This window comes from Malaya genurostris, chromosome 3 (assembly GCF_030247185.1).
Source record: "Malaya genurostris strain Urasoe2022 chromosome 3, Malgen_1.1, whole genome shotgun sequence".
NCBI classification, from domain to species: Eukaryota; Metazoa; Arthropoda; class Insecta; order Diptera; family Culicidae; genus Malaya; species Malaya genurostris.
The window spans coordinates 250532689-250554563 of record NC_080572.1 but is presented as its reverse complement, the minus strand read 5'-3'; the positions used below and the strand labels follow the sequence as shown (position 1 = coordinate 250554563).

The 21875-nt window shown below is 38.2% G+C and overlaps 1 protein-coding gene across 5 annotated transcripts in view; it reads right to left on the bottom strand.

The window, feature by feature from the left end:
- Positions 1 to 3095: 3095 nt before the first annotated feature.
- The window catches only part of LOC131438979 (uncharacterized), a 208403-nt gene continuing 189623 nt past the window's right edge, over positions 3096 to 21875 (bottom strand). For all 5 annotated transcript variants that reach the window (XM_058609428.1, XM_058609430.1, XM_058609432.1 and 2 more), the window contains exons 4-7: positions 14548 to 14682; positions 13858 to 14490; positions 12992 to 13786; positions 3096 to 12929 (exon numbers count right to left, since the gene is read on the bottom strand). In XM_058609428.1, the coding sequence (XP_058465411.1) occupies positions 12450 to 12929; positions 12992 to 13786; positions 13858 to 14490; positions 14548 to 14682 (2043 nt within the window). In that variant the 3' untranslated portion in view covers positions 3096 to 12449. The remainder of the gene's footprint in view (positions 12930 to 12991; positions 13787 to 13857; positions 14491 to 14547; positions 14683 to 21875) is intronic.

The following is a 21875-nucleotide window of genomic DNA, read 5'->3' as shown; positions in this document are numbered from 1 at the left end:
ATGAATGCAGATAGGGCTCATTTTGAGCTTGAAAAAAAAACTTGGGACGGGAAAAATCAGATGTTTATTAGTTTTTCCTAAACGATCGTCAATAATGATATACTTAAAATAATCTACAAACTTCACAAAATTCGAGGGTGTAAAATTTATCGAAATTGGTCAAGTAACAACTGAGCTATGATAGCTCAAAGTTACCGTTCCAACTTTTTTGAGGCTTGGTATTAGAAGTGTTAAGCAATGTTTTGTCACGTGGCTGAAATATTTCATGCCAATCGTTTCACTGGAAAATTGTAACCAAGCTTGTACGAAAGCGTTTTCCGAATGCATGTAGCATGAAATATTCAGACCAAGCAAACATTGTTTTGCTGCAAGAAAATGTTGCGTAGTTATACTTTGTAGCTGGACCATCATCACCATTGTCACGTTCTAAATAGAGATGGTATCCACAGGAAACTTTTATCTATACGGAAACGAAATAGAATTGAACGGATGACGCACCACCGAAAGGTAAACAACAACAACGGAGAGTGTCCATTAACCCTAGAACGCTCTCGTTTTCTATACGTCAACGCTCTTTGCAGTACATTTATACCCCCGAATTGAAATCTGTCTAAATTTATTGAATTTCAATGTGTTAACAAATAAACGGTACAATTTCATTTCAAAACCTTTCACAAAGAAGAATCCATGGCAATATTTTAGTTTGATCGATTTAACAATGAAATATATATTTTTTGTAATACTAAGCCATAAACCACATCAAAACCAAAGATAAATTTTAATGGTCTTTTATTTCTCATTTACCCTTCAAATAGAACCCCTCGATGATTTCGGTTCACTGTCAGTTGTAGATCAATTATTATTTGAAAGTAACTATGACAATGTTTGTTTATGTAGAATTGCAATATGATAGAAACATTTTGCTGCATATCCTGTAGATTTTGAAACAGGAAAATAAAAATCAATTAGAATTATTGCTTCTGTTATACTTGCGATATTCTTATCTTACGAAGCATTAAAGTGAATGGATGTTACATATTTTGTGCGGTGTGTTTACATATGTTTGCTTCCTTCCAAACTTGTATTGTTGCTATGGAATTTTACCATTGTTTCATTTTCAAATATTTATCGACGCTTATTAACGAAGGGTCAACAAAATTACACTATTACTAATACCGTTTTCGTTTATTGATCAGAGCAGCCCGGGAGCTGGCCCTGAGTCGCCCAAACAACTTTTGAGATGTTTGTTTTAGCAACCTGTGGTCGTTCTAGATCGGAAGTCCCCCCGGCCCAAGACATTTTCAAGGGACCCGAAAACTTGAAGGTAAGAACTGTTTTTCTAATTCTTTGTAATAAAAAATATTAAAAATAAAAGCATATTTGGCACGTGAATTAATTTGTTAAGTTGATTGATATTTCCATGCCCAAAATTTTTAAGAAATCTGAATGGTAGTAGAACTTCCAATTCAACAGAAATACTCAAAACATTTTCTTTGTTGCTCCTCGGCGAGCATGCTGAAAGTTGAAACTAAGTTTGAAATGAAAAAACTTCTCTTGTTTTATTTTCAATTTCTGTATCAGCGATACTAATAAGTGTAGCAAATGTCGCGTGACATTCACAGACACATTGTTGCCTATCGGTTGGCGTCTTCGCTTCATAATTTTTTTTCCCCAAGCTTTGTAGCACGCAGGACAGTATAATTGACTTTCCTCTGATTCATTGATGCCCCACGTTTAGTTTATTATTAGGTCGATTACATATTATCAACGTATTCAGTTTTCATTATTACCGGAATCGTTATGTGTTTTTACACAAACACATCTAATTTGTAAAAATGGTATGACACTGTCATAGCGAAACAGTTCGAATAGAACCGATCAAGTTTCTATTTGATACTTTGAGAGAATAATTGAATACTCAAACTAATGGTTCTAATAAAAAAAATGAAGTAAACGTAGTCCTGTGGCCAACCAACCTATCCAGAGGTTTTATACGACCGAAACGAAGACAGGGAATTTCTTTCATCAATAAGTCAAATATCGGATTATTTTTTTTTACTATACGTTTGAAAATTTATTAGATCCACTTTTAGAAAATAGGACTTTGAAAAGAGTTTTCTAATTTGTCTTACAATTTTCCATTTGTTTTATACTTTAGAGAAATGAACTTACTCATTTCGCTCATAAATATAAAGAGGTTTATAAGATGAAATACATTGAATAAGGATGTTGGATTCCTATAAATTTACATTCCGCTCATCGTGTCCACTCGGTACTGCCTCAAGCCCGCTCCGCACCGTGGCAACGGATAATAATTTAGTTTAACTAATTTACGTTTGGCTCTAGTTCCAAACATACACCACAACCGTCGCAGTACCGGGTGAAGTTTTCTTTTTCTGGCCCGTGGCGAGTGAGGAGAGGAAGTCTCCTTTGACTGATGGGATTAACACTAACGAAAAACATACGTACTAAATTAATCTAATCATTGTACCCTAGATCTATGGTAGTTGCCTAGCACTTTGCCTGTGATTGCAGTTGTTTCCAGTGATTGCGGTTATCACGGTTCGACAGCGACGTGGACAAATGTTTCCACGTTATCACAAAAGATGGGAGGGGGAGGTTGGTAATTATGGGACCCAGAATGGTGCCGAACCATCAGTTTTCAAATGCAATCGTCGTGATCTCTCTTCGTTTGTAATATTTGATTTTGATTTCTAATAATTAAAAACCTGGTCAGTGTTTTTAGGTGTACGTGTGTGTGTGACTGTGTTTGTGTCTTCTAATTGGTAAAGTAAATTAATAAGAGTCGTTGGAGTAAGAAATTAAAAACAAAAAACTAAATAATAGTAAAAAGGCGATCTGCTGCTTGAATGAAATTGCATGAAGGGTATCACAAAATGGGCCATTTGGCCAAATTCAATCAAGCTATTCATAGTTGGCGAATTCCGTGCTCGATTTGAACAACGAATAACGAACGAGGAATGAGCTCTCGAGCAGAACACAGAAAAATGTCATTTGGAAGTGACGAAAATGACGAAAAAAGGACAACACTAGCAATTCTGCTTGTAAATTGCGAAAAAGAAACAAAATATTCGGGCGATTCTGATCATTTGGAAATCTATTAGGTTGTTGAGAGCTAAGAAAAGCCTAGGAGTTGTTGAACAATCCTCAATTTTATTTTTATGAAGCAATCACATAAGCTACCATTCAATCAGTTAGTTATAAAACAAATTTGGATCAACCCGTCTCTGGCAGTAAATCGATATTTTGGCACACGAATTGGTTTTAGCTCCTCTTCGTGAAGACTATAGGTCGTAAGCTTGAAGTAATTAAATCGATTTGTATACAAAACATTTTACCGATAAATGCTCTGTAGTCTGTAACAAATTTAATTAGCCGTACTTCTGCATGTACAAATTTGGTTCAACTGCTAAGATTCTGTGCCGAAAATTCTTTGCGTGACAAAATAAAAATTGTGAATCTCTCTCTGTTCACTACTACTAATAGTTTAGACGCATGCTAAGAGCTACTGCATTTGAATTTTAGCTAACGTGTGGAAATCAGTTGTTCAGTACACTTTCACATTACTCCGAGGAACAGTTTCTTTCTGATTTTCAAACTCTACTGTCATTCAGATCCTTTTGATTTCCTAAAATCTATTGTAGCTTTCAGTGATTGAATCCTCATTTTTTATCCAGACCGTATTGAGACCGCATTTTTTTGTCTTCGCATCCTTCACTTCGTAACTAAATTTGTACCCAAAATAATAATAGTTTTAATAAGCTACGATGAGACTTCTTCTTGCCAACAAAATGAAACTAAAAAAAATAGTGTACTTTAAAAATTGTGAATACTGCTCTAACGCTCTTAACCGTTGTGGATCTGAAAACACTAAACTTTTGTATCGAAATCAAATGCTACATAAATCTAGAAATTCCAATTACAGCTGTATTATTTTAGTTTCACACAACATTCCTAGTTATTCCATCAACTCGTTTTTTTTTCTTTACCTAAACCGAAAACGTTTAACCTTAAACGAACCTTGGTTGTGATTGTACCTTTGAAAAAGGATGTTCTATTTTCTTCACCTTTCATCGACCATTCGAGCTAAAACATTGTTATGTTCCCTAATGTTTGCTATGATTCATTGGTTTGATTGTTCGCTTCCTCCCGACCGAAGACTGAAGTAAACGAGGGTTGTTTTGTGATTGGATTGGATTGGTCAAACCCAAGGGTTGGTTTATACGGATTTAAAGTTTTACGGAAAGATTGTCGTCACGATCACCGCACCCTTGCATACTTTTGCTTTTTCGAGTGTTGTGGCTGTTCTTGAACTAGTGTATTTTTTGTTTTGTTTGGAGTTTAGTTTTCTTTCTGTTTGGCTAACTGGTTCATGCTTACTGTGACATTTACAAGCAGTTCTGCTGTCAGCGTTTGTGTTTCTCGGTGGCTTTGATTAGGACAGAAATGTTTCTTTTTCGGTTTAGTTGAATGTGCTGAAACTTCTAAACGGCAATCATATTGTTCAATAAAGTTGTGCTAACACATGCAAAGTTTTTGTTTCATTCCGATTATAGAGGTCAAATAAAATCGGATAAAGGTGACTAATTTGGCTGAAGTAAGCAGTTTACAAAGTTTATGAAAAGTATTCTAAGAAGGTCATTTTCCACACATGGAAACTCGCGCGATGTAACCGATCGAACTTCCAAGCAATTTCTAGAATACCATGCTCAGCTTCTATGCAGCGAAAAAGTTCACACAGAACTTGTTCTGTACTTCCCAGCTGTCAAAAACACACGTGTTTTTTTTTTAAGCAGCGAGAAAGTTCACGCGGAACTTGTTCTGTACTTTCATGTTGTCAAAAGCAATACGGTGACAAAAAAATCCTTAAAAACAAATGTTTATCGAATTTAAGGATTGTTCATATTAGTTTTGTAATTTAAGAGTATTGTACTAAGTATTGTTACTAGATGATTTACAATGTCAAAATGTAACAATGCATCGAATGCACTAGAATAGCTTAGAGTGCCTTAAACCAAAGCGACGATACCTGTTTGTTTGGAAGTTACATTTTCGACAGTATCGTTCCAAATGAGCAAACGACCTGTCACATACAATATAAACTAACTAACGAAACTGCCAATATTTTGAACTGTTGTCAACATTACGCATGAGATGTCGTCACTCTGGTTTTAGGTACTCTAGTATAACTGATGACATAGCTATCATAAGTAATTGAACCTTAGTCATAATCAGAAAACAAAATTTCGCCTATCAGTATGCAATGCACATTTTTAATACCAACCTATAAACCAAATCGGTCGAGTGGTTTGAGATTTGGGATTCGTCCATCTCATCAACCCGTGGAACAAAGTTCTAGTTTTGGTAGAAATAAAATAACGAGGCTTTTTTTGTTGCGTCAGATTAGTATTTTTTGACATTCTAGTGAATGATTCGTTCATTTTATTATATTAATGTCGTTTTCGCTTGATGCCAAACCTAACCCAGTTTCCACTCTAACTACTGTCAAACCGTTTGATTGAAGCTAGTTTCGAACCTAATTTCAACGTTGTTGAACTGAAAATCGAGTCAGTTTCTAACCTGATTTGTATATCAGGTTTGCTCAAACCCCCGTTGCTGAGTGCGAACCCAACCCAGTTTCGTGAAAAGTGTTTGTTTGACGAAACTACCCTGGGCAGTTTCAGTTTCCTCAAGCGAAAACGACATAAGGCGAATCAATCGACTTCCGGTGAAACCTTCAACGAGTGAACACGTTGTATCATGTTAGTGCGGTGACAATTTGAGTATTTCGCGAGAAAGAAAGGATTCTCATCCGTACTTTTGCGACTCCACGTTGTCACGCGGCGAGGTTTGCATTTGCAGTTCAGTGAAAAGAAAGTCTATCGACTATAAACGAAAATTAACTGTCAATATAGCCCAACTTGCTGTGCCATCAATCGGTGTCATCTCAAGTGAGCTGACGCCATCCAGAAGTGAAGAAGAAGATGACGAATCGATGCGAAAGTTTGGAATTGTTTTTGAGGAATCATAATATTCACCACGATTTGTACTTCAACAAACTGCTCACTTGTGTTGATATAAATGGTATTCTAGTCCGAAAAACTAATTTATTCATTGAAATGTGCCAATTATCATCGAATTACGTTCTTTGGATGAGATAAAATCAATGCAGGATATGAGAGATACTACCGAAACTGCCATCCAATTCTGAACCTTCGACAATCGTTTCTCTAGAGACAACATTCAAGAATCAAGAACGATAGCTCAACACACGACTAGACCGGAAACGTGGTTGCACCGGAAAGCTTATATATCTTATAAACCTGCAATTAATTCGATTCATGGATTGACTTTGTAAATGCGCTTAGAGACTAGGAAAACCCCAATTTTAATTGATGTTTTTTTCAATTTCCAAAAATGTCCGATTTAGCCCCGGTCTCCCCTTTACACTGAAGTCTTTTTTTATGCGAATTTACGTACCGCATAAAAATAAACCGCATAACTCTGAAAATTCGCATAAAAAAACTGCATAACTCTGAAAATTCGCATAAAAAAAACCGCATAACTCTGAAACTTCGCATAAAAAAACCCGCATAACTCTGAAAATTCGCATAAAAAAAGTCGCGTAAAAAAACCGCATAAAAAAGACCGCATAAAAAAAGACCTCAGTGTATTATGAAAACCACCCGAATACGAATGGCCGTTTTCCAAAGATTGTAAATTTCCTGTTAAGACCCATGATTCAAGTCGAAAAACTTGAGACTCAAGATTCGAGACACAAGCCTCAAAACTCAACTCAAAATTCAACATTCAAAGTTCAAACGACAAGAGTCACGATTCAAGACGCAAAACTTATGAATCAAAACTCCAGATTAACGAAGCATAACTCCTGACTTTAGACTCGAAACACAAGATTCAAGACTTTAGACATGATTCAATTTTGACACTTTACACTTGAGACACAAGCATCAAGACTCAAAACTTGAGAATCAAGACTCAAGGTTCAAAACTTAATTCTAAAGACTCATGATTCAAGGCTCAAAACTTGAACTTAGGACACAAGCATCAAAACTCATTATTCAAACCGCAAAACCTAAAAATCAAGACTCAATGATCAAAACTTAAAATTAACGCCTCAAGTCACAAGAGTAAACCATAAAGTCTCAATACTCAAAATAAACGAAGCATAAATCCAGATTTTAGACTCGAAACTCAGGTTTCAAGACATGGAACTCAAACCTCAAGGTTTTTGATTCGTCTTTCAAACTTGACACAAGCATCAAAACGTAAAACTGAAGATTTGAAATTCAAGCGTCAAGACTTAAACTGCAAGGCTAAAGAATAACGACACACAACTTTAGACTCTAGACTCCAAATTTAAGAGACTCAAAGATTCATGTCTTAAAACTTGAAACTCCAGACACAAGACTCTAGACTCAAGACATGATACGCAATACTCTAAACTCAATATTCTAGTCTCCAAATTTCATGAACGAAGACTCAAAACTCTAGACTTAGAGCACAAGACTTAAGATTTAATACCAAAGACTCAAAATTTAAGTTTCATGACAAGTCGGTCAATAAATCCCTGATCTGACAGACTGACTAATGAATAATCCCTCTAGCGTGACATCTTTCAGATGTCGTCTGTCAAAGTGCCATGACATTCAGCTCATTAGCGTGATACTTTTGATGACACTACTTTTGTAAAATTAGAAACAATGTTTTTCAAGGAAAAAAAAACAAATCGACCATTATCGACTGGCATGCTGAATTTAAATGTGGTCCTTCAAACACCGATGAAGTCCAAGTGAGGCTGCCTGTTGTTCCGAAAACCTTCACAAGAAACTTTTTGGTAGAATTTGTCATCTTTCGATAAAACTATTTGAAAATAATTGGTTTGTTTGTCCCTTTTCAAAAGACACTCTAGTTCAGTTTTGGAAAAACAAAGTATGCAAAGTAGCTTTTTGTGACAAAGTCTACATATCAAGAAAGTTTCATCCAAATCTGAGAGTGCTGCTAACTGCGGATACGATTTGGCTCGAAGTTCGTCATGAACAATTGAATATAAAAAAAATTGTTTGCAGAATCATTATCATATTTACTGCGTTACAAGTTGCTCGTTACGATGCAAAAATTCCATAACTTAAAACTCGAATAGTTGCTCCAGTCCCTATATTCGCCGGATTTAGCCCCCACCGACTGTTTTCAGCTCTCAGATTTCGAAAAAGAAGTCTGTTGGAAAAGAGATTTGCATCGAATGATGAGGTCATCGCTGAAACTGAACTGTTCTGTGAGGCTAAAGAAAAGTCGTGGTATAAAAGTGGTGTAGAAATGTTTGAACTCTGTTGGAACAATTGTATGTTTAAAATTTGAAAAAAAATGTGTTGTTTTCTTTGTCAGGGGATTTTTTGACCGAAGTATTAAGAGTCATAATACAAAACTCAAGACTTAGGACTCAAACCATAAAACTAACGACCCAAGAATCATGACTTAAGAAGCAAGACACAAGATTTAAGGTTCTACTTACAACCTCAGGGAAACAGCCGTTGTTAAAAAACGATAGAGCAGTTTCCTCCGCTACTGCTGATGAATCTGGCGTACCGAGGAAATTCGGCGCCCGGGGCAAAATAAGAGATTTGCCGCCTCCATCGTTGGTTTAGTGAACAAAAAACAAAAACAAATCTGAACTCCATCTCCGGAAAGATGACTTGGACGAGCTCCCAATGATTGGTTTGCTGCCCCCCTTAAAAACGTTGCGCCCAGGGCGAATGCTCCCTTCACCCCCCTCTAGATACGCCACTGTACAAGAAAAAAACATCAGTTTGTTTAGAAACATGTTTCAAACAAACTGATATTTTTGTTTTGAATTTCCGCTCTACGACTGCGAAGGAAACTGCTTTTGCGTTTTGCAACATTGGTCATTTTTTCTAAGATTGTAAATTACACCTTAAGGGGTTACACCACTGTAGAATTTTTAAAAAATCGGAATTTTTTTTCATTGCAAAAGGTCATGTATGATCTTAAAAATAATATCCCAAAAGATGAAAAGCGGGAAAAAATTTTTAGACGTCTTAATTTCGAGTATGAGATACGATCTTACAGCACCGAGAACTTTAAACGCGTTTATCTCAGAATCACGTTTTCTGAGCTGACCGGAAACATAAGTCAAGTAAATCTTGACCAATCGATTCAAACATTTTACAGAATATTCTCCACAGAGGTACGTAGGGGTTTTTGAAAATATGTAGTGAATATTATTTTTCATGAACAATTTTGTGATGAAAAAATGCGGTTTTATTTTCAAAGGGCTGCCATTTTACAGAAAATCAATTAATTGAAAAACTCCTACGTACCTCTATGCACACTGTAATATGAAATTAGAAAATGTTTTATTTTTTGTTCTAGATCGAAAATTGCGGGAGCTGAATTTCCGGTCGTCAAAATGCAGCCTTTTCGCGGAAATGGCGCCAAGCCGCCACTTTGTTTTTAAATTTTTAAAACTGATCATTTTTTGTACTTAAATATACATATTAAAAAGTGATTTATACAAAATTCGGATTACTCCATTTTTTTGGATCCCAAAATAATTCCCCAAAAAAGTCCTTCTCTTTTTTTCTACAGTGGCGTAACCCCTTAAGACTTAGAATTATATTACAGTTACATACTTCATAGATGTACATGTAAAAATGAGTTTTGTGAATGCGTCGATGTCAACATAAACTAAATTAACTAAGACTCTTTCATTTCAACATGCTTTGAATTGTAAATTGAAGTGAATTGCTACGCTTCTTTCATGTGCATCTATAGAGATGTCAATTTACACGATTTTGTTTTATAAGTGTGTAAAATTCCGGATTCAAGTTTTAAGACCAAAGGCTTAAGATACCCCGGACTGATATGCGGACATTTGGCAAATGAAACGGTCGAGAGTTGATATTTTTTTCCAAAAATTTACTGAACAAACCCGCAATCAGTATTACATTTTCTGAATACAATATTAAAGTCCGACTACATTCGTCAAGCTAACGAGAAACATATCAAACCGGTATACGGACAGTACAGAGACTAGGACTTGTATTGTGAATCCTCAAACGAACGAAGCAACAAGAAAAAAACACCCGCTGTGAACACTTTGCTTGACATAACTGAATGAGAGATCTATATCAGAGAGAAACTGGATGTGTGAGAGTATATGCTACTGAGCAGACCAATTCGCTTGCTTGGTAAATTGCCTGTGCTGTCAGTCTCAGTTAACACATGAACTGAGCAATCCATGACAATGCAATGAAATGAAGGGTTCACTCTCGTTTGTACTGTACGAGAATGAAGAACTTTGCTTCACGGCGTGCTACAAGATGCGAAGCAAGGTCATACAGACAATATTTACGGTGTCTTTTTAGTTTAGATTTACAGAAATCATTTTTGAATATAACGTTTGTACTCCAAGACCCAATTTGATTACATTTCAAACATATTTCAAACATATTTCAAACATTGTATAGCATAAATTTTGCATTTGAAAAAATGAAAACGTTTTCAAAATGACCAATTTGTTTCTTGTAAGTTTATACTGTGTCTATATCCTAGAAACACAAAAAGCAATGTTTATTCAATTAATATTCATCGGAACTAAAAGTTATGAATCTAGTTTTCTCATAAACATCTTCAATATAAGAATCGTTCATCAAATGCTAACCCCATGAAGCATACTCATCAACTGGCGCACATCTTCATGAACTAATGCACGAACGAAGCAGCTCTCCTTGCTTGGGTTGCGCTGTGAATTCTACCTAACATACGAATGTGTGTGAATCGCACAGAGGGTGAAACTCTTTTGTTAATATTCGTTGCTTCAATTTGCAAGCCCTGACAGAGACAGTAAAAAAAAATCTTGCACCATTTCGTCTTGAAGAATGCATAAAAACTGGTTCGAAACGATGCGTAAAATTACATTATTGTAATTTTGTATGGAGTAATATTCCGCAACAGACGATTCTTTTGCATGTTTTCATACGATTGGAATTTCATTGTTTATAAAATTCTACAATTTCGGCGTAAATACAATATTGTATCACGTATTTTTGTAACTCAACGACTTGGATTATTAAACACAAATAAAATCTCATTGCCAAATCACATCGCCAAATAAAATACTTCGATATTGCTTGTACGTCGTTGTTTATTACGAAATTGAAATTTCAAACAGTTTCAAGCAGTACTAGCCAAGCAATGGTTTTGTACGTTAAGAATCAGCTGTGAAGAAGATAAAATTCTCCAAAAGACATGTAGATTTCGGCATTGCAATATCTCTTGCGAAATCCGTTTCGGAAAAAAGCTTTACAACAAAATGTAACTTGAAGATTTTGTCTAGCTCCAACAGCATTAAACAGTAACCAAAACAAGAACGTTAGTTGCAAAGTTTCCGTTTCTGAAAACCGAAATGATTTAGCATATTGCCAATAGCGAAAAAACTTATTTTTTTTTTACATTTTCCAAATCAGATAAAAAGCATTGCTTGGATGCGTGAATTCCTGCCGTCATCATAATTTACAACGTTATGGAAACGCATGGTTGGTTTGTTGCCGTTCTTCGTTACCGTTTCTTTCCCGCCTGAACAAAAACATTAGTAGGACTGACCCGATCAAAGCCTGCCGCGAGCTGCCAAAAACGCTGATTTAACACAACCGAAAACACAACAGAAAAAAACAACGGAAGTAAGAAGAGTAGAGCGAGAAAAAAAATATCTTGGAAAATTTCGCCGCCTCAGGCCGATACGAAAACTTTGTGTGTATGTGCAAGAGTAAAATGGAATACACTTTTGTTTTTTTTTTTCAATTTTAAAGAACAGGTTAAATAGTACTGGCTGAGTATAGATATAGAGCAGAAACGGGAAAATTTGAAATACTTTGAAACTCGAGTGTGATGGATTTAAGCTCAAAATTTTTAGGATGATCAAAGCTTTGCTTGTGTTATATATGAGAGGCATGGCAAAGATGGAATTTGAATTTTTTTCAATTTAGTGGAACAGTTCTAACCTCGATCTGATTCGTTTGACTCCTCCAAGTTAGTGCGCTTTTTGTTTGCTTAGGTTATTGGTAGCCATTATCATAAATCGATGAAAAATAGAGTTTACTAGGAAAGGTTGTTGTTCTTGTTGTTGTTGTTGTTGTGTTTGTTTTCCTTACAGGTTACGGTTTTTGTTTATCATATTAATCTATGGCTTTTAGGTTACACGGTCATAAATTGGTTTACTGTTTGATCCACGAGAGTACGAATGTTGTACATTTTCAAAGAAGAGAACCATTCAGTTGCTTTACATATGATTATTTTTGTTTGTTTGTTTGTTTTGTTTAGTGCGCTAGTGCCTAGTGTTTAGTGTTTTGTGAGTGTGCTCTTGTTCTGGACCGAATAGAGATGGGGCGGTTTTACAACAAATATTCCGCCGCTTCCACCGATTGATTGAGATGGTCATGGTGATGATGATGATGATGATGATGGTGATCCCCGGAACTGTTTCTATCACTATCTGGATGGTGGTCATGATGATGATTATGATGATGATCGTGATGGTGGTGGTGATCGTCATCCTCATGATGATGGTGATGATGATCTGTTGAGGTAGTTCTTTCTCGTAAGCAACAGTCAATTGCTTGGCATTGTTGTTGTTGATGATGATGGTTGTGGTGGTGGTTATTGTGATGGTTTTGATGTTGCTGCTGATGCTGTGCAGCGGCAACAGACGAATGCAGCCCGTCACAGCAGCTTACTGGCGGTGGAGATGCTGGCGAGGAACGAACTACGCACACGGAACGTTTCCGTTTCTGCTGAGCTGACTCTTCAAGGTTCAGAGTTTTGTCGATGGCTCGCAACCGCTTCTCCAAACTGGTGGTAGACAGAATGTCGACCTGGAAGTACGAATCGTTAGTTGAATTAGTCAAAACTAATAATAAATCAAAAAGGTCGTCACCTTTAAATGCTGACTTAACGGCAGAATCGCAATAATCCACCACGCCCACGCCGGTCCATCCACCACGTCCTCCCAGTTTTCCTCCAGATCGGGCATCTTGCCGAAACTTTTGAATATCTCGCACTTGATATTCTCCGAGAGGCTCTGGTGCCAGTCGATAGCTTTCAGCAGTACTTTCTCGTGAAGTTCTCGTATTAAATGCACCCGGCCGTCTTTGCTGGCTCCCTCGCAGTCGATTTTATCATCCTCGATAAATTCCACGTTGGCGGTGTCGTAACCGTCCTTTTCGTGTCGAGCCACCACCCGAAACCGGCGGGCACCGACGGTCGACAAAATCGAGCAACCATCTCCCAGCTGTACGCAGTCCCGGATGTCCAGCATCGTGCCGTACTCGACGTACCGCTGCCGGCCGCTTTGCTGTGGAAGGGCAATTCCGAACTGCCGCTCGCCACTTTCGATCGCCCGCCGTACCATCAATCGGTAGCGGGGTTCGTACACAAACAGCGGACATGGCACCGAAGGAAATGCAGTTGTGCAAATAAACACCGGAACCGTCGGTTCCCGGTCCAGCTCTTGTCGTTGACGTTTCTCGTACGCATCCGGAATGAACCGTTGCATGGCGAGCTCGACGAACTGAGTTACCTTACGCTTAGACAATGAGATCAAAGTAGGATTGGCGGTGAGCAGGGCGAACTGACCGGCACTGCTGGCCAAATGGTGTCGGAACTGCTCTACCAGCGGTGCCATGCAGAGCGGACACGAAGAGGAATAATCCATGCAACGATCGAGGCAGACCTTATCGAAGGAGGGGGGAAACAATCCGGTTAAACGATTCAATTGTACAAAATGCCCTACAAAATACGTACCCAACAGTAGGTATGACCACAAGGGGTCACCACGGGCCTCCACAAAGTTCGACAGCAGAGGACACAATCAAAGTCAGACACTTCCACGTTCTGCGGATTGACGTGTAACCGTACCGGGTTTCCTTCGGCCCAACGGATTGATTCCAGCTTCTGGGCCATTTGATCAACAAACGACCGTAGTTTTGAGTTCGGACCTGGAATGATTATTGCTGGTGGCTGCGTTTGCTGCTGTACTCGCGGACCTTTCTGCAGGTAAAAGTTCCGACCGAGCACAAGCGGCTCATCCATGCGCGGGTTAAAAATGTTCAGATCGTACGCCGTCAGTAATTTCCGCCGATGGTGATGGGAAGGTTTCATGGTTTGCTGATAAAAGTCATCCATTTCATCGAAAAAACTAGCCCGGAAGTAATCCTCATCGGTGCAATCGGAGTGCGTCTCGTCGAAGTCGCTGGTCCGCAGACTGAGATAATGCTTTTTCACCTTGTGACGGTAGGCGGACGGGGTCCGGTGGTGTCGTCTCTTGCGGGAATTCATCGGCGAGTGAGATTTGTCAAAGATCAGCGTCAGCGGGTTCATCATGTCCGAGGGCAGTTCCGACTCCGAACGGGATGAGGCAAGTAATTTTTGTAGGTCCTAAAAAATAAATCCATTTTTAGTAGTGTTGAAGTTAAACTAGAATGATGAAATTACCTTCGCTAGTTCGTGCATTATTCCGCTGGCCACACACATCGACTGCTTATCCAGGAAGATGGAAATGCAGTGGGACAGAATGGCCTGTTCCGGTTTATCCATCGCCGATAACGACAGAGCTCGGTAGTAGTATGCCTGCGAGAAACAGAAACAGAGAAACGTAACCAGATTTAGTTGCTTTCATGCGAACGAACAAATTCAATATTTGAAAAGATAGGACATAGGAATCGGAACCGGAGAACAAGTTCCTCCCTTTCATCATGTCCGTAATCCAATAAAGCATTTTATTTATGCAACAGCATCATTGATCCTGTCGGTGTCACAAAGCAGCTTCCGTATTCCATGCCAGATCAAAGAGGCGAGTCTCAGCATTCGCCCTTGCCTCGATACAATGTTGCACCATTTCGCCTTTTAAAGCTAAAGAAGACTTCTTACCACCCTATCGCCATTATCCTGGCATTTCTCGGCATTCACGTGTGTTACTTGCCGGGTGCCGCTATTACGCCATGAAAAACGTGGTGTCTTTTTTTTCTGCGGTAGGCAGACACAGTGACAATAGGCTCGCGATATTGGAAACGGAACGAGTTGTTGTGTAACAAGATCTCGAACAAACGAAGCTGATTTCGTAAGCTTTCTGTTCCTGTGGCAATGGGAATCGGATCGGAATTGAACAGTGAAATTCTAATGATTGGGATGTGCTAGGAATGGGTATCGATACTGCGATACTTCAAGGTATCGATACTCTAGCCTAAAGTATCGATTTTTTAGGATCGATACCGTGCAAAGTGGTATCGCGTGGTATCGATATTTTCATGGTCGATATCTGTCGATACTAGCTTAAAGTAACCATTATCTAGATCCCACTCTAATAGTCAATCAAAGAGCAACCAGCGACATCAAAAGCGCCCATTCTGTCTGGCAACCACAGAAATGTCCAAAGAAAAGTATACAACTCTTAGTAAGATCATTCCCATTGTTAAAATGATTTCTGATGTAAGTATGTATCGAAGTTCTGTAAGAGTACATAATATAAAATAATCGACCTAACGCACAAAACATATAATTTGAATGAAGATTTTTTTAACAGAAACCCGGTACCAAGAACTTGCAACCCTATGCCTACATGGGAATTTTGCCATCAGTTTCCTCATTAATATCAATTAGCAAAAAAAAAATACTTCAGTATTGGGGACCTCAGTACCATCCGAACGCCTATTTTCATTAGCCAGTAGGATAATGTGCGACAAAAGTTGTCGTCTGACGTCTTTCACTTTCACTTTCAATGAGTGTTCGCATCCAGTTTGGATAACGAATTTTGGTTTTCATAGAAGAAACAGACTCAATCAACTAAGAAGTGAGATGATACCGTTTTTAATAACTCCGCAAGCGCGAACTTGTTTGATAAAACTCATCTATATCTCGTTGGGAAGGTATTCTTGCGAGGTATTGAAATATAAAAAAAAGTTCTTGATCAATTGCAAAAGATATTCTCAAATAACTGAAATTGTCTGTAACTCAAAAGGTGAACAAAGGATCTCAAAACCAATCAACAGCGTTTTGGTTCTTCGGGGAGGTCATTATTTGAAGACTAGTTTAATCAAAATCGGCCTAGCTTGCATTTTCGATCGATACCGATACCGATAATAAGTATCGATACTTTTTCCTATAGTATCGATACCGATACCTGAAATTACAAAACGGTATCGCGATACCAAGTATCGATACTTTACCTCTCGATACCCATCCCTAGGATGTGCTCAAATCGAAAGAAAAAAAGTTTGCCATTCAAACAGTCTCAGTAAGGTGAACTGTAGTCCCAAAAAATGCACGCAAAATATTAACTGCTTGAGTTGAACGAATCGTCGCACAAAGCATAACAGGCAAAACCGACGCATAGAACTCAGGATATTTTCAATGACTGAACGCAGTGGGCTTACTACACGTTTTGCTGGCTCGTAGAAAAGAGATTCTTATTAATTCGCAATGGATTTGTGAATATTTCACAATTTGCATATATCCTAAATTAATCTTTACTGCCATCAATTACTTTTACATCAGAACCATGAACCAATAGTACCAATAGTAGTTCTTGGAATAGGCTCATATCGCTTCTGTTTAGTATTTTTTTAAATTATTCCTTTATTCAAGCTTTTAAGGCGAAATGTAGTGGAATGCGCAAATCGCGTTTTTAATCAATTATTAAAAAACGAGACCGATTTTCGAAAAACCAAAAACACTTAAGTTTTCGAAATCGAATTCATCACAACTAAGTATTCTTAGAACTTTGAAATTTTGCTTTGCCGAGCCGTAATTGGTTTTTGAAATGTATAAACGGTTACTGTTCCGTTCCATGGTGATGGTTTTAGAACTGAAAAGTAGTTTTTGTAGCAGAATTTCACAAAGAATCTGAAAATGCAACTCAAAATTATAAAATTTTAGCAAAAACAATCGAAATTTGAAAAAGTTTACATAATCTTTTCCGCATTTTTTTGTTGCTTGCGGGATGCTGTTTCGCATTGAGGTGGTGTGCGAAATGCACGGTGGCATTATATCGTGAGCAAAAATTACACATCAATTAATGACGCGAATTGCAGCATTGGGTTTTGTGTTGAAATGAAAACGAGTTGAATACAATATGTTAAAATGGGTATTGTAAGAAATCGTTCATTTTCTAAATAACTGTCATTTATAACGCTAAAAATGTCCAACTTTGTTGAGCTCAATGCATTGATGTTGCTGAAACTTGGCTGTGTAATATCATATAATAGGATTTATTTTAGATTGTAGCAATTTTTATAGCAAAACTAAAACTTCAACCTTGACAGGCTACTGAATGAAATGAATACAAGCCAAGTACTATCGTTCATGTAGAATATTTGAAAATATAACTTTTATATAACCTGTGATACAGGAATCAGGAATCAGAACAAATTGGTTCAAAAGGCACGTTCCCCTTGCTATTTGGAGATTTGTTTTTAGCATAATTTTCCCGATATACCTTATGATCAAAAAAGAACCGGAATTTTCATTTTAAAATTCCCGCGCTTGTCCAATCGGTGAACTTTTATTCTCTCAACGTTGGCAACACTTTTATACACACTCTGTCAAATTTTGACGCATATCGTACGATTAGTTTTTGTTTGGCGTCTATACAAAGAAGTTGAAAAATTTCCGTGTGGCAATTTTTATAATGGATGAAAATTTAGAACAACGGCTCGCCTTCGAAGCGCCATTCGGTCGATTGATGTGGGGTTTCGACGTCATATTCATAGATCCACACCTCAACACCAGGCCACTATCTGCGTTGGAAATCATCTCTTTGGCCACATCAACACGACGCTGTTTTTCAATTGAATTCAGCTTTTTTAGCATGTCTGTGTTTTTCCTAGATTCACCAAAAGCCTTTTCTAACATTTTCAACGTTTCGGAACACTTAAATCCATTTGCAACACAAAATTTGATGCACGCACGTTGTTCTAAATTTTCATCCATTATAAAAATCGCCACACGAAAATTTTTCAACTTCTTTGTATAGAAGAAGAAATTTGACAGAATGTGTATAAAAGTGTTGCCAACGTTGAGAGAATAAAATTTTACCGTTTGGACAAGCGCGGGAATTTTAAAATGAAAATTCCGGTTCTTTTTTGATCATAAGGTATAAGAAGGAAGGATTGAAAGGGTTGGACTAGGAGGATGGGAAAAATTCACGACACAAAAACACATAAAAGCAGGAGTAAATTCTGCACCCCTAAGGGATGCTGAACAATCTGCTGGGGATCACATTTAGTGGAAGCAGAAGTAAATTCTGATCCTCTACGAGGTCCCGAACAGTCTGCTGTTAATAAAACCTCCAACCCCCGAGAGGATTTAGAGATCTTACAAAAGCGACACCATTCTGCACTCCCGGAAGAATGCAGAACGATTCGCAGTATGTACGAGCAGAAGTAAATTCGGTACCCCCTAAAGGATACCAAACAATCTGCTAAACCCTATTTAAGGTGAATACAGCAGGGATTCATTCACTTCAGGAAGAACGATGAACCCTTCTGACTATAGCTCTTTACCACATTGGGTGAGAAAAGAGAGAATATCCTTTAATTGTAGCTCCGCATACACAGACTCAACCATGTGTGGAGAACCAAAAACCCGGGTACGTAGTTGCGTCAATGCGGGAGAGTTACATATCAGATGATATGAAATACCGTAATCGCATTCACACAAATCACACGAATAATACTCAGCACGTTGAATAGTAGCCATGTGATAATTGAGTTTGCAATGTCCAGTCAGAGCTCTGACCAGAATACTGCAATGATGCTTGGAAAAATGCAGTAGACACTTTGACATTTTCAGATTTAAATCTGGTAGAAATGCTTTTGTCTGAGCGCAAGTTTGCAAGCTGCGCCAGTAGCTGGCATGTTTGGATGCAGCCCAAGAACGTATCTTGTGCTTTATCCAACTAGTTGAAAGTGGTAAAGCTGGTTCAGGACCAACGAAATCATTCGTTGCACCAGCTCTAGCCAACTCATCAGCCCATTCATTTCCAGTAATACCAGAATGGCCGGGTACCCATAAGAAGTAAACAGCATTTGAAATGCTAAGGTCTTCAATTTGAGTTCGACATGCGATCACTAGATTCGACCGTGAGTCATTCGAACTGAGTACTTTTAAGGCTGCCTGACTGTCGGAACAAAAATAAATTCGTTTACCACAGATCCTCTGCTGAAATGCCAATTGTATTCCACACAGAGTCGCGTAGATTTCTGCTTGGAACACAGTACAGTATCTACCAAGTGAATGAAACTGCTCCAGCCTCATTTCACAACAGTAGACACCAGTACCAGCACGACCATTCAACAGAGAACCGTCCGTATAACTAACTATGTGTTCATCAAGTTGTTGTTCCAAATAACCAGACAACCATTCCTCACGAAGAGGATAGCTTACATTGAATGTTTTGAAAGGAAAACTGCATGTGAGAGTTGGGTCACTAGGAGCGAGTAAATACTCATCCCACGTAACCATTTGAGACCACAAGCGAGTGTGGCTAGTAGCATATTTTAAAGGGTTACTGTTCCAAAGCCCTGTAACCTTAAGACGGTATGCACAAGATGATGCTTCTTGTTTTAGGAACACATGTAGTGGTTTAATGCACAGTAGCGCCTCTAGAGCAGCAGTAGGAGTTGTCGTGAATGCTCCTGTCATCGCCATTAGGACCATCCTTTGGAGATGATTTAACTTTGACTGAACTGTCGCGACTTCTCCTTTCTGCCACCATTCAAGACATCCATATGCTAAAATTGGTCTAACAATAGTTGTGTAGATCCAATGAATGTATCTGGGTTTGAGTCCCCATGATTTTCCAAAAGCCATGCAAGCTCTTTTAATCCTAAAAAAGCCATGCAAGCTCTTTTAATCCTGAAGTCAATATGATGGTCTGCTCACATTGACTTCAGGATTAAATCAAGAATTTGAATCAAGAATAACACCCACGTATTTAACTTGATCGACCACAGTGACCTCTAAACCGAAGAACTGTAACGGACGAGCTCCTGTGATTATCCTACGATGAGTGGAAAGCACCATTGATGTTTTGCCCGGATTTACAGATTATCTAACCTGACAACACCATTGTTGAGCAGATCGCAGGGCTTGCTGCATTAAATCAAAGAGAGTGGTATCCATAATTCGGAAATACAAGGTTATTTAGTTTTCCTAACAAATCATCAGCGACTAGGTTCCATAAAAGTGGGGATAGTACACCACCTTGAGGACACCCACAGACACTTAGCTTTCTAATCTATGCTTGCCGAAGCGATGAACAAAGAAGTCGATTGCTAAGTATTGCGTGTTTCCAGTAAAGGAAAAACCCAATATATTCCGTTCACGACTGCATTGTTTAACCTCCTGCAGCCATTTAGTCCTCGGCACGGAAATACACCTTGACTTAGGAGTTCCAATTTTTGTGGCCTTTTACGACATAGAACAGGAAACCAGTGGATCAATTCTTGGTAGAAAATAATTCCACCGGATGCTACACGGCTTACCTGTTTGGTGGACTTATACCACTGGAACAGGTAGACCGCAGCGTTATTCTTAGCCAGTTGGGAAACCGCTACCGACACTACACGGCTATCTAGGCTACTCAGAAAGGGAAGTGGACATTGATGACAACTTCCATGGATGGCCGAGCAGCCGAGAAGGTTTACGTTATTTGGAATTTTATTCGTAAAAAATTATACGTTATTTGGGACTTTGTTCGAAAAAAGAGTTACGTAAAAAGAGGTAACGTAAATTTTTTTTACGTGAACGGAGGTTTGGGTGTAATATGTCTCCCGATTTTGCAAATAAAATTCCCGTCGTTTTTCCGGTTTTTTCCGGAGAAACCAAATTCCCGATTTTCCCAGTTTTCTCGATCATTTGCCATTCTGTATGCTGAAAAATTTCCATGAAAACTATTTGGAGCTCAAATGAAATTCTTTTTCGTTTCCGAGAAAGGTTATAACATTTCCAGAACAGAATTCCGGGCTAACAGCTTCTTGGAATAATCAGTGAGTCTTTGTTTCTGCTATATTGAGAAGTCGAATTGGAACGAATTGTTTTACTTCTAGAGGTGATCAAATCTTGACCTCGATTTGAATCAAATATAAACATTTTAACAAATTGCACCGAAGCGTAATATCTGTAATATCTTTTCAAAACTGGCTTCAGTTATAATAAGCTTACATCATGGATTACCATTACTTGATTTTTGACAATAAACATTATCTAGCCAATATGATGTTTATTTTCCGTTCATTAGAAAAACAGAATGTAGTAAACTTATCTTTAAACTTGCTACCAGACCAAAATATCAGGTTGTTCTAATTCCATTCTATAGGCAACTAACAAGCCCTATCATGTATTGGATTGTATATATTAAAAAAAAACAACAATAAATAATGTACTTGGAATGGTAACCATTCCGTTCCGTTCACATGAATATCAACTTCAGATAAACACAAATAAGCCATAAACAGAAACGCTTTGACTTAGGTGTCCTGCACCTAGCACTCGACCGCAATTTCGTGTACACCAAAGGAACGCAACCCAAGAACACATGTGTTCCCGGTGCGATTCAGCAAAACGGGCTGAATCGTTCCGACATCCGTTTCTGCTAACCGATGTTGTCACACAGTCAGTCACAATTAACGCCACAACTAATTTGCAACGTGTAGTCTGAAATGACACATGACACATTTGTACCTTTCACGCATTGGCTTCGCCGGTTGATAGTGGTTGAGTTTTTCCAACCAAACCTTTTCGTTGTTCATAGAAAATACCGGTTC